Genomic DNA, 14,023 nt, shown 5'->3' on the forward strand with positions numbered 1-14,023 from the left:
ACACACTTTTGTCCAGAAAGTAAAGTTTTCAGCTAATAGCTCCCTAGAATAGATCACATTGGACCAGCTGTATAAGCATAACCAGCTCTTTTTGGGAGACATCTGCTCAGTGTATCAGATGGCAAAGGCTCCTAACCAAGCAAGAAAATGCCAAAGGGTTTCAAGGCAGAAAGTGGAAATGGTCTGTTCATCACTATGCAATGCACTTAGTTGTGTTATCAAAGTCAACTGACTTCACTAAAAATTAGATTTCCGTGCCTGCTTCTCACATTTATTCTTTTCAACTCTGCCAAGAAAGGGATTAAACAAATCATCTTCAGCAGCTCAGAGCTATAGGCTCAGAAATACTTAATTTCCTACATATTAATTTCATGGTTGTCTGTTTAATACTGATAATTATCTTAAGGATGCCTTTTTCATTGGTTAAGACAAGAATTAACATAAACGTGTATTACACCAGAAGTCACCATAATTAATGAAAAGAGTGTTTCTAAAGATTCAAAGTTTTCTTCTACAGTTTTTTAGGGTTGAACCTCTTAAAGGTAAATGTGAATTTCAGTAGTATAATGCCTATTTTGTATAAACTTCCCAATGCACTTAAAATGCTTCAGGAGTGTAAGCTGTGTACAAGAAAATCATAGTGGTGTTGGAAAATCAGACACATTTCATCCCCTGCAAAGCACACATGCTAGGAAGCAAAAGATTAGGATTGATTTGCTTCCATGGAAAAAAACCAATCAACCAAAACAACAACACAAACTACTAAAGTCCCTTAAAATGCAATGAACCACTTGTTCTATCACAAGAATCAAGCATGTTCAGAAGTTTGAATAGAAGTTCATTGCTATGGTGAAGTTTCTAATCTCTGTATGATATTGCAACATAAAATAACCCAACAGCCTATCTTAGTAAAAAAGTGTATTTAATTTTGAGGCATGATTACAATAAAGCTGTCTTAATACCAGACAAATTCTTTGTGGGGAGACACTGGTCACAATATTTCTAACCATACTATTTTGGGTAGTCAATCCACTTCACTGCTGTTAAATGTATTCCTTAACAAACCATGAGGGAAAAAAAAGTAGCTTATGCTAAACTATCATCTTAGGTTTTAGGATTGACCTCTGCTTTTCCCTGAGTATGTCTTCCGGTTTAACCACTACAGTTTTGATTACTTGCAGTTCTAGAAATATAAAGCAAAAAGCAAACATTTTACATTAACAATTATTTGTTAATACAGATACCAGCAGTGCAGCTACAGCTCAGCTACCAATAAGTTAACATAGAATAGCATTGTTGATTGATTGGTTAAATGAGCTTGTGCATGAAAGTTAAACAAATTTTTATTCTCAGTGTAAACAAATAGTGTAACCCTATTCTTTGCCTAGAGACTGCAGTTCTTCACTTCTTTACAGAAGAAGCTCAACAAGTAATAGGAACACATTGCAAAACATCTGATGTAAATTATATGCATTACTTATATTCCTTGCTGATTAAGACAATTAAGATAAAGATCTCAGCATTTTTTAATTCTAAGTCAACAGTTCCAATGTTGTTTATGTCAGTAGCAAGTGAAGGGGTGCATGATAGCTTTTCAGCAGCCAGCAAGTTGTTTTGCTGCTCAATCACACTCCCACTGAAAAGCTTCACAGATTACCATAATATATATTTATTATGAACCCTCTATGCCTGTATCAAGTCTTTCAAAATAATAATCAGATCTCTCCATCCTCCAGGACTGGTGATCCTTTTGGATGGAGGAAATACAAACAGGGAATGCAATGCTAGCACGTGTACTGTTTCTTACCCATCAGCCATGCACTAGTACAAATTCTACCTGAGCACTTCCTTAAAAAGGAATGCCAGTTAGTGAACTAATGCTTTAGAAACAAAAACAAAACCAAAAAAAGACTCATCTGTTTCAAATCTTGCATCTAAATCCTGTCCTTTGCAGTAAAAGATAAGGGTCCCTTTGTAGCTCACCTGTGACTATCATTTGTCCCCATAACCAAGATACCCAGGACAATACACTCCTCATATAAACAAGAAACTGTTAACTTGTACAAATTCATTTTGATATAAACTCCAGATTAACAAAAACCCACAAACAAAACATGTTATCATTCATAAAAAACATTGAACATTCCTAACTCATGTTACTGCATCTAGGATAGTAAGTACTCCGTGGAGTGGGGTGTCATTACTCTGACAGCTACCTTTGGTTCCCATTTTACCTTGTATCACAGCTCACACAGTCATGAATTGCTGCAGAAAAAGTCCTTGCACCCAGCATAAAGTGGTACTATTCAACAGTACTTGTGTCATATTTCTACAGTAATTTAATTCAAGTTTTGCACAATTTGCTACAATTTGATCAAAGGCTGAACACAGCACAGCAACTTAAAAATCTCTTTTCCTTAATACTTTACTTGTCCAGATGAAGAAGCTGGAAATTAAATAAAAGTTCCACACAACCTAGAAAATGAGCACAATCAAAATTATACATCTGCACAAGAAAAAAGCTTTGATCTCATTTCATGAAATAAACACTTCCCTCAAAAAATCAAACCCCCCTACAGCCACACAAGATCACACACCAGGAACACAGCATGATAAATACTGTAGTGGATTGTATCAAAAGCCCATTTAGCTCAGCATCCTGTCTCCAATAGTAGCTGCAAGTAAAAGCCTAAGGAAGGTTAAAAGCAGGATAAGCATTTATCATGCTTCCTCTAGGCACTCTCCCATCCTTCAACTATTTTCAGTTCTTGGGACTTCCTGCACTTTGTGTATTTGATGACCCACGATGGATCTCTCTAAGTACTTAGCTATTAACCTCCAAACCCACATGAAGAGTTTTAACAGCACAGAATCTCTCCCTGCTGTTGGCTTACAAACTGCTAGCTTAAAGCAATTCCCCCATCAAGTTCTGCACAGGAAAAACACAAGTTTTCGCCTTCTCCATGCAACTCAGACTTCCTCAGACATTGTCATGGCCTCAGTCCCCTCTCTGTCACTTTTCCCAGGCTGAAGAGTTCCAGTCTACTCAGCTTTGCCTTATAAGTAATATAAGAAGTAATTCTGTGCCTTTGTTCTCCAAGCCCTTCTACAAGCTTTTTCCAGTCCTACTACAACCTTTCAAAATTTGTGTGACTACCAGTATGTGCAGTATTCAAGCTGCAGAACAAAAGTATATTGTGACATTTTGATCTCTCATTCTTTGATGATAAACCTGATGTTTTATTTACTTTTACATTATGAACATGTAAGGATGCTCTCAAAGTACAACAGCTCAAAGACTTTGCTCACTATTGGTAATGGTCAGTTCAATCATCCTATCTGCCATCAGACCTCTCCCAAGCATGCATAATTTCAGATATTTAAAAGTAATTTAATCCACACTTAACATCAAGTCACTTCAATTTATAAGGTACTGTAATTTCCCAGAGTCATCCATTAAACTCTCTGCCCTGCAGAAGACTTGGGATCATCACTAAGTACTTTTGCCTCACAAGTCAGCCTGGTCTCCAGAACATTTATTAATATGGTGAAAAGCACAATCCCAACCAAGAGCTCTGCAGTCCTACTGACTTCCTCTTGCCATTGTCAGTTCAATTTTCTCTTTTTCATACAAAAGATTTTCTAATTACTCTGCAGCTACTTCACCTTCTTAAAAGTTTCTAGATCCTGCCAAGTTTAGAAATCAGTGTATACTTTATTACTTGGACTACCCTTTCCCTATTTGTGATATTTCTAAGAATACCAACAGATTTATAAGGCAGAATTTCCCTCCACAGCAACACTGTCCATTCACTCAAAGCACATGATACATAGGAGAGGGCTCTCTGTTCTCTAATACACAATTTCTAATAATTTATTCCAAGAGTACATCAGACCTATACATCTCCTGCTCCCCAGATTTCCCTAGAAAGTTTCTCAGGCTGTAGCATCACTTTGATTGATGTACTGGTGGTCTCAAGGGACTTCACTAATAATTCAGCAATTTAATTCTTGAACTCATATGCTAACACCACCTGGTCCTAAGCATTATTTTAATAATTCATTTTGTCAACCTACAGTGTAATAAACTAAATCCTTATTCACTGCCTACCATAAATTAACTCCTTAGACATCACCTCCCTTCTCTCTTTCATATTTTCCCTGTTGTCTCAATGCTTTCTTGTTTTGACTATCTACCTGTTTGAAAATAACAGTAAAATACTCAGAATTCTGTATACACTGGACAATGCTAACAAAGAGGTTCCTCTAGGCAGTAGATTGTAAAAGAAAGTTACTTCAAAAGAAGTCAGGTGGCAATAAGCAGCTTGGGAACTCCACAACAAGGTGTGATGTATCATTTTAAGGCTTAAGGCAACAAAAGGAGAAAGTCAGTTGTCTTTTACACCAAGACACAGAATTAAGAATGTCTGCTGTAAGGGGACTGTCTACTACACTGTCTGCAGCAAATCACTGCTCTTCAAATGTCCTAGAATTCCAGGCAGTTATGCCATCATCTGCCTATACTGACAAATTCACATTTTCCCATTGAATAGAAACAGATTGAGACACCACATTGTCTCTGACACTTCAAGCAAACCTACAGGACACACAGCTAAGTACCATTATTACCCTGATTCATTTTTGTAATTTTTTTTTAAAGGAAGAAATACCATATATATGTAGTCATATATACAGAATGTAACAAGACAAATCCCTGCTGCCAAAGAGGTTGTTCCTGACACTGGAACAGGTTTCCTGTATGCATAATACAAGATTTACAATAAAATTCGTTTACTTGATAAACGCTGGTGGCATATCCCTTTTCAAGATCTGGTCTTCTGTTGTCTGCACAGTCTCCTTTCCAACCTGCAGGAGAAGAAAGACATACTTAAGAATGAAAATTTCAATATCAAGGCCAGATAAAAGCAAATAGGGAAATAACAAAAAAAAACCCCCAAAACTTTGTACTAATGACTCCTCCTTTCAGTAGGTTCCTGTTACTGTGTCTCCTTTTGAGATCACTATATACTGTGGTTAACTTAATGCCAGAGAAATCAAAAATTGTTTCCTATCATCTCTACTAAATTAAATGAGGACACACCAACACACACTTCTCCCTTTTCCTACTCTCTATAGAAACAATACTATTTTTTCCTGCACTTAGTTGTAAAAACTTAATCTCTGAAGGTCTCCCTCTGTCCTAATTTCCTTAAGTCAGAAATCAAATTCAAAGACAAAAAATTTACCCTCCTTTTGCTAGCAAGTTAGTCTATTAAAAAAATGCAATTGATTACTGAGAATGCACCCCTCATCCACACCATCCTTTAGGCAAAAATTAATTATGCAGAAGCCAATAAAGAAAGAGAGTAAGATCTGGAGCTTTCTATACACTAGCTCTTGTGTTACACAATAGAAGTCTTTATAATTGGTAGCTGACTCTTTGAACTGTGAGATCACCAACTTGACAAAATATTTCCAGCTCCTTTGTTCGCTGTATTTTCCAGCTGAATAAGCTATTCAGAAAGGCATCACAAAGCAGAAGGTTTTTAAACCAGACACCACTTTATGTTAAGAGCTGCCAGACCTGCTCAAGCTAGACAAGATAGCCCTGAAAATCCCTGATCAGCTGGTGCTTAAGGATTCACTGGGTTTGGACAGAAGATGTAGTGTGTCAGTATGCACAGCACTTGCCAATTCTAATGCTGTACAGCCTTCCAGAACCACTGCTTCCTTGCAAATTTTTGCTGCTTGCCAAAAACTGCCTCCTTGCTCTGCTCCTCTTCAGAGGGACATGACAGAAGTCCACTGCCCTGAGTATTTTATTTGCTTCCAACCGATTGAGCCTAGTCTGGTTTTTTTTAATCTATTAGTACTACACTCACAATTAGTCACACAGATACTTAAAAGTAATGAAAGTGCAAGAAAAGTTAAGGATTATTAATTTTATGGTAAGTTTCTGTCTCTTGTGTTCACAGTAGGTTTATAAACTGTCATGCACTGTCCTAGTGCACAGCACTGCAGTGTTGCTTTGACTGAGGCAATGCCTCAGGAGCACGATTCTAAATGGATGCTCCATGACCCACCACAGAGTATGCCTGCTTTGTTCCAATTATTTCCATTGCACTCAGGAAACATATTCTTCATAATTCTCACAAGTTTGTATGGATACATGCATGATCATGATCACACTAAAAATTGATTAATTCCCAGTAACTCTGGATTACACATTGTTACACAAAAGATTCTCACCAGGTGAAAATGAAAAGCAATACTTTATTTACAAGAACCATGCCTTCAAGATTTATTTTCCTCCAGCTGTACCAACCTGCATACAGTTAAATATATTGAAAAAAGTATAACTTTAAAGAATGAAAAAAAATGAAGTTTACAATGTGGGGGGCACTTTAAGTTGACAGTCATTCCAGTAATTGTTATATTGGCCAGGTGTATTAGACCATACAGAAAACATTTAATCACTCAGTCTAGAAAAGATAAGTCTCCTTTATAAAAGGATAGGTCTAGGTTTGGTAATCAAAGAAGTATTATCAACTACTTGTAGGCAGTTGTATATCTACTTTATATGTCTACAGATACACACACATACAGATATTTTTTTGCTATAGCTAGAAAAGTAGCTATAGAACTATCTTTAATCTTCAAATAGAAGTAACATAGGTATAAGAGTCAACTCCTCTTCTGTTGTTTGGGAGTTTTCTGTGGAGATTTTTTACCTCAAAAAAAAAATCTGTCCTTAACTCCAATGACATCTCTCTTCCAAGTCCATCCATAGCCTCAATACTGTACACCACAGAAAGGACACAAGATTTCAAGCAGCTTCAGTGACGCATCAATTACAAAGGTCCACTACCTTTCTAGTAAAAAGGACTTTCAACCTTGTTTTAAGCACCAACATAGAATATACTCCTGAACCTGTTTAAATATAAAACTTTGTTTGCATAGCTGTTATTTAACCTTTCCATTTACTGCTCTTTGCAGTTGTAGCCAAGGTATAGAAATGGCACATAAAAACAAATGTACTCCACTAACATTTAATAGGAAAAGTCTCAAAACATTAAGACATATTAATGAGTAAAATTATACATCCTCAAAAAAGTTTAGTGGGTTTGCCCTCCTAGCTTTGTGGTTAGGGGTTTTTGTTGCTTTGTTTCCTACTTAGTTTTCACAAGATCCTGTTTCTTCAGATTGAACTTTACATGGCCTAAGCAAGTTTTGGACACATTGCAGTGTAGCACAAGGCAACAACTACCCTCCTCACAGTCCAATTCCAAAAAAGTGAGAATTTTTTTTCCTTGAAGATATAGTATCTACACATTCCTTATTTCAGTCAAGTAGTTTGTCCAGCTTCAGGCTAATATAAAACAATCATCTGAGAAACACATTTTATTTCTAGCCAACAGTACACGTGTAGAAAAAATGACAGGATTCCTGTTTGGGTTTCGGATATTCTTACCTCCTAAAATTATCTTAACTTGCTAGGAAGTGACAGCGATACAGAAGTTTCTGCTATTACACAGTGTTGGAGCGGCACTTACTCATGGTTCCAAAGAAACCACCCTGACTAACACACTAAAATAACCATAATTTCAACACTGCCCCCTACAGAGTAAGGGGAGCTCTCAAGCAAACCTAAGAGTTTCCTAGTTACAACTTCTACCTCACATTAATTTCTGAACTTTTTGGAGATTACAGAAACATCAGTTGAATAAACAGTGAGCTACTTTCCTTCTTGTTCCCTGCTCAAAAAAGCAGGGAACAGGAGGCAGACAAGTCAAGAAATGGAAGGGAAATGGGACACACAAAAGTCAGAGGGCATATATGGCCACTGAAAAACTTTCTAGGAATGTAGTTATCTATAAGCAGGAGGAAGAGATTGAGATTTCCTGCTCCTGCTTTTAACCTTGTTTGTCAGTCTCCTGAAAGTTCTATTTGCCACTGATTAATAAAAAACCAGTATGCTTTAAGCTTTCTGATGTGGAGAATTTTCTTAAGGGAAAAGAAAAAAAAGGTTTTTCATCAGGCCAAGGTTTCTTCCTTATAGGCAGTTTTGCAATTTTTCATATCTGCTTCTATTGCAGGAAGAATAAAACAAGGTCCCTTGCTCACCTTCTTAGCCTGCTAGATACCGTGAACAACAGCTGTTCAGTGAGAAGTAATTTCATCTTCTGTAATTCTATGAGAGTTAGTTTAAACAGACAAGAACCCAGTAATATCTAGCCCTTTTTACTTCTGCAGTTTGAAAGTAAAAACTGCATGTATCACATCAAATAGAACAAAAATAATTAAGATGGGAATTCAAAGTTTATTGTTTAAGGGTAATTTAATTTATTTTTTTAAACAAAGATCCCTCTGAATGCCTCTGTTTACAATACTAGTTTGACAATTTGCCAAATGCTGGAAGAGACATTTTCCTCACAGCTTATATGATTTCCTCTGTTAAAAGGGAAGATGACCTTAGAAGAATTAGTTCTTGCATTGTTCAAGAAGCTTAATTTAAAGCATCTGTCATTTCAGCAAGGAGTACAAAAATATTCCTTCACCATGATCTAGTGAACAAAGAACAGCCCTGGCTGTTACCCCCATGGCTCCCCCAAGAAATAAGTTGCAATATGAGTTTTGCTTGACAAACCCAAGTGCCACAAAAAGTGTCTAAGTCCATATACTATAAAAGCAATTTTACCAGAGGACAACTTGGTAAAAATCCACTCCCAGGTTTATGCATTTGTCCATGTCTTGCTTTCAGTAAGGATTGTGACACAGTAGTAGGAGTATTAAATCTCAAATCAAAAATTTCTTATTCACCAGTTCAGTCCTATCAAGCTCCCTGCAACTTCTTCACAAATTTTTTTAGATGTCTACCCTGAAAAAATAAAATTAAGTATTTGCTTTAATTCTACAATGACAACAGTCTCTACATTGCACAGCCACATCTAGAATCCATCTCAAAATGGAATCAACCAGTACTTTCCACACATCCTGCATCTTAAAGTAAAACTAACCTAGATATCATGACTAGGAACAAAGAATCAAGTTGAGCTAGAAGCAAGCCAAATTTATACCACATTTATGCTAACTCCTTGCTGGCATAGATGACATATGTTTCAGCCTGGACTGAAAAAATGCAATGTGGGCAGAGAGAAATAAATCCTCATGGAACAATTTTAATTCAGGTTCCATAATGAGGGGTCTTACACATGACAACATAAGGAAAATGACTGAAATTTATCATATCCAGTTGTGAATCCTATACCTTTCAGAGTACACTCCTTGGACAAGGCTTGTCCACTGGAGGCCTAGGAAGGAGGCCCTTTATCCCACATGGATTCAGAGACCAGTTTGTCTCAGTGCCTTCAGAAGTGGCAAGGGCTCAGTAAGTATTTTTCAATTGTTCAGTTTTCCTTTTGTGAAACCAGTCATCAGAGCCCAATTACATGGAAAGCTTTTTGGAAGAAGCACTGGCAGGAAAGAGAAGCAAAACAGGACTTGACTGTTTACCTTTGTTCTTATCAGTCACAGGATTTTGATTGCACTGTCATTACATATACTGTCAAGAAGATCCAGTTGTAGGTATTCCTATCTGTTTCACTCAGCCCTTTCAGAAATACAGGTGTTAGAATGAATGATTATCATGCCCTAACCTTTAGCTGCCATAATCCATGTGGTAAACCTGTCAAAACAGCATTGTGTACATCCTGATGGGAGCCAAACACCAAACTTTGTCAGACATAAGTCAAACAGCTTTGGGGTACATCATGAAATTACTTTGTCTCATCTGAATGTACAAGTCACTCAACAATTATCATATACATCCAGCTTCCAGTAAACACAGGACATTTGCAAACTCTGAACAGAAAAGTCAAGCAACGTTGAAGTGTTTTTAGAAAAATCAAAGTGAAAAGGTTCACAATCTTATCCTTCTTATTTAATACAACTGAAAAAGTGAGTCTTAAACTACAACATTTTTTTCAAACACAAACTTTTGTTTTTCTTCAAAGACTCTCAGAAGCTTTTAACAAAGCAAATTCCAATCTCTTCATCACTCTACTCATCTTGCTTTCAATTATAAATAGGATTAATATGTCACTTAGAATCAGCGAGTTTACCACTGGTTTAAGAAGCTTTAGAGTTTTCTACTTTTCTGTAGGTGAACAGGCCAATGCAATTCGAGATGGAAAGAAGTCCAAAGAAACGTGCAGCTAAATTCTCCTCCTGCTTTTAGTTTTCACCAAATGAACAATATACATATGCCAGCAGTGAACCAGTCCCAACTCTGTCTTGAAGCCAGGCACGATGCTGAAGAGACTGGTGAATCAGAGCCTGTCCCCTTGTCCTTTCAGCCAGCATGGAAGCTGTGTCCTGACTCCTGGTTTTCTCATGATTGCCCTGCAGACTGCATTCCAGCCATAGCAGGGTACAATTCCAAAGTCATCTGGCAAGCAAATTAGGAAACATCAGCCATCTGGTCCTCAGCAGCAGCAAACTGACCTACCTGTCTTCATTGACAATTAAGAAAAATTTAACTGGCTTAAGGCTAAGGAAATCCTGCTGTCCACATAACATACAGAACTATGAAACAAGAACCATATGGAAAATAGAAAGCAACATCATCTGGATACCAAAAGACTTCTTAATGCTGCTAGTACCTACTAACTCTGTTACCAGCTCTGTTACAGAGCTGAGGCCCAGATGGTTTGTCTAATTCCAGAAATAACTTCACAGAAGTTAAGTAAACATATATTGATGATGTGATATATTTAACAGAACTATTATAATTTGGTAATTAGTTCTCTTACAAAAGAAGAGTTTCTTTTTGCAAACCAGTACCTCAAATTAAAATTAGGACATTAAATAATTTAGGACATTATAACTCTACTTCAGTCAAATAACATAATTCATGTAAGTCATCTCTAACCCTTGGAAATTTACAAAATTCACCAGGAAAAATAAGATACAGCAACTGAAGTCTAGAAATGAAATTGAGAGCTGCTAACAGCTACCTTTACAAGAAAATCTAAAGATAACACCACATACCAAACAGCATTGCAGACTCCAAAAGTTTTCCAGTTCATTTCCATGCACTCAGATCTGTGGTCAAGAAATTCAGAGCACCTCTTAACATAAATTCTGCTGCATGTGTACACACGTATTAGTACTGTAACAAAAGATAACATGATTTTGGAGCTAAGTTTTCTCATTATTCAGTTGCTTGTCTGAAAAAAAGAAACCAAACACCATGATTCTGGTAGATTTACACCATCTTTGACAATATTCTAATATCTGCATGTTGCAGAGGATTTGGAGGATGAAAATATGCATCATGCCCCAGTAACTCAAATGCATCCTGTCCTCCCAGCATTTCAAGTGTTAAGTCAAGTAGAAGCAGCCAGAAAATTTACTAATCTTGAGGCTTTCTGGCCCTGTTGGCAAGAGTGGCATAGTAAGAAGTGTCATCATAGGAAGTGTACAGATCCTATCAAATGGAAGGCAGATTTGGTTCCAAATACAGCAGGGCTGCCTAGAAGAATCTGATTCTGATACAGATAAATATTGTACCGCAGTATCTCTAAACCAACCCTAACTATACCTACACATAGATAATAACTGAGTTCACCCACTCCGTTTTTTTCCTTCATCAGAAGGATAAACTAATTTATTATTGTTACACAGACCACAATATAAGCTAGTATTCCACTTACCCACGTGTTAGCACAGATATTCAAGAAGCTAAAAAAAAAGCAAAGACAAAAAGTGTTTTCTGTTACTTCTTGAGTAACTATCAAATGTACAACAGTAGTGCAGTTTCTCTACTGTTCTGCATCTGAAATTTACTGATGTAGTAACTGACTGTATCAGCTACAAGACAGATGTCCAATAGAAGTGCTTTAATTTCCCTTTGCCATTTAGTTAACTACAAAATCTGTTGTTACCTTTTATAACCCATTTTACTTTTTGAAAACACTGCTGATTTGACAGATATTGCCACCTCAATGAGGCATTTTAATATGCCACAACTGAAAATGTAGGATGGCTACCAGGCCCTGAATTTTAGGAACTTCCAGTTGCTATATGTTTGTACTGACTTCTGAAAACCAGACTATTCAACAGTGATTATCCTTCTTCCACAGAAAGACTTCCACTACATCCCTTATCAGCTCTGTCCTAGAGCATCAGTGGTTCCAGAGAACAGTTTTCCCCCCACTAAATTCATGGCAGGAATGGTTCCCTGCGAGAAAACAGAATAAGAAAAAACACTTATCTAGAATTCCTTTATTAATAAAGTAATCTTTTTCACTATGTTTTTAATATATTGAAAGTATCTTGACATGCTCACCAATATATGACTGGAGCAACAGAAATTCACAGCATTAAATATTTTGGCATAAGCTCTGCAACAGCAAATGTATCTTGACCAGCGAGATACATGCTACACAATGTTCTATAGCAATTATCCACCTTCTGCAGCACACTGCACAATTTGACTTTTACAAGTCTTACTTTACTTGACTAACAGCTATTTCTAGTGCATACTAAGTTCATGGTGCAAATTATTGCTCACATTTTAAATGAAATCTTCTAATTAGCTACAACAGAGTCCAATTAAAGAGCATTTTACTAGATATGGTAGGCTGTTTTCCAAGGGACAGTACTCACTCACAGCACATTGAAAACATGTGTCAGAAACTTGATATCATGTGATTATTTATCAGCTTGATTTTGCTTTCAGTGTTCATGACCAACCAGCTCTGCAAGCACGTAGAAGATGACCTGCTTACATGTGGAGTAATCACAAAGAATTTGCAAAGCATTAAAAACAGCCACTCAGCAGAAAGAGCTGATAGCAAATATTAGAAGTCAAATAAAGTAGTCAGATACAGCATTAATTCCAAGTTAGATGAAGACTCATTCAGCTATAAAAACTAATTTTTAAATCTTAAGCTCATTATATGTTCATTTATCACTATCATTTTTTAAAGCCTTAAAACCAACTACTTTCAATAACAATAGCTATTTCTTTATGGACTCACTCTGAAAAACAATATACTTTGACTATACTGATAAGGTTTGCTTCTATGCCATAATTTATAGTCTTTTACTACAAAAACCCCAAACCCTTAGTCTCTTCAAAGTCTTTTACTAAGGGATGACATAACCAATAAGAGTAGTGTCATCCAATTCCTAGTTGTCACTGATTCTATTGAGAATTTTTATCATTTAACTCATTCTACACAACAATTTCTCTCACAACAATTATTATTTCCCACGCATCTAGAATTTACTCTTAGCCATTGTAAGTTTGTGGTCACCAGGAAGCAAATCCACCCAAAAATGCTCACAGCTCACAACATATCTGTTCTCACATGTACTGACTATCACTCTAGTTGAAGTCCGTTTCTGCTCCTTCTGGCAAGTATTTGTACAGGTGAACAAAACAAAACCTGCATAAGAGAAGGAGGTTTTAATAATGCTTCCCTCATCTAAAACAGCTGCGATATGCAGCCTCCTGAAATTCAGGAAAAGTTTGGAAGACAAGAGAAGCAGCAATTAAGCTGAAATAAGTTCTAGATGATAGCTTTTAACAGCTCCCCTGCCTGACAGGAAGCATCAGACTTCTGAAAATGAAGAGCTGATACCTGGCAAATGGCTGAAAGATGAGAATGGGCAAGAACTTGATAAGGACTTTCCTGGCTCAGCCTTTAACAAGCTTCCCATTTTAATGCACCCATTCAAAAAGAAAGGCTGAGAACATTCATTAGTTTTCCCATCATACAGTGACTTAGCTATGGTGACCCGAGCGCCTCTCATCAGTTCGCTCACCATTTCTCATACTCCTATAGCACTTCTGTGACTATACTCATCTATGAAATTAATGACTACGGCTGTTTTCTTGCATGCTTTCCAGTATTTAAGGAGAGGCAGGCTTGTGTCTAGTTCATGCTAAGGTTCAGCTACTAAAATGAAGTTGCAATCGAATACCACTATTTTACTATTCTCACAAACACAAGTT

At 36.8% G+C, this 14,023-nt stretch overlaps 1 protein-coding gene across 5 annotated transcripts in view; it reads right to left on the reverse strand.

Moving 5' to 3' along the window:
• VCL (vinculin) overlaps positions 1 to 14,023 on the reverse strand; it is a 55,463-nt gene that overhangs the window by 31,922 nt on the left and 9,518 nt on the right. For all 5 annotated transcript variants that reach the window (XM_072931535.1, XM_012574529.5, XM_072931536.1 and 2 more), the window contains exon 2: positions 4,796 to 4,866. In XM_072931535.1, the coding sequence (XP_072787636.1) occupies positions 4,796 to 4,866 (71 nt within the window). The remainder of the gene's footprint in view (positions 1 to 4,795; positions 4,867 to 14,023) is intronic.

Source organism: Taeniopygia guttata, chromosome 6 (genome assembly GCF_048771995.1).
Source record: "Taeniopygia guttata chromosome 6, bTaeGut7.mat, whole genome shotgun sequence".
Lineage (NCBI taxonomy): Eukaryota > Metazoa > Chordata > Aves > Passeriformes > Estrildidae > Taeniopygia > Taeniopygia guttata.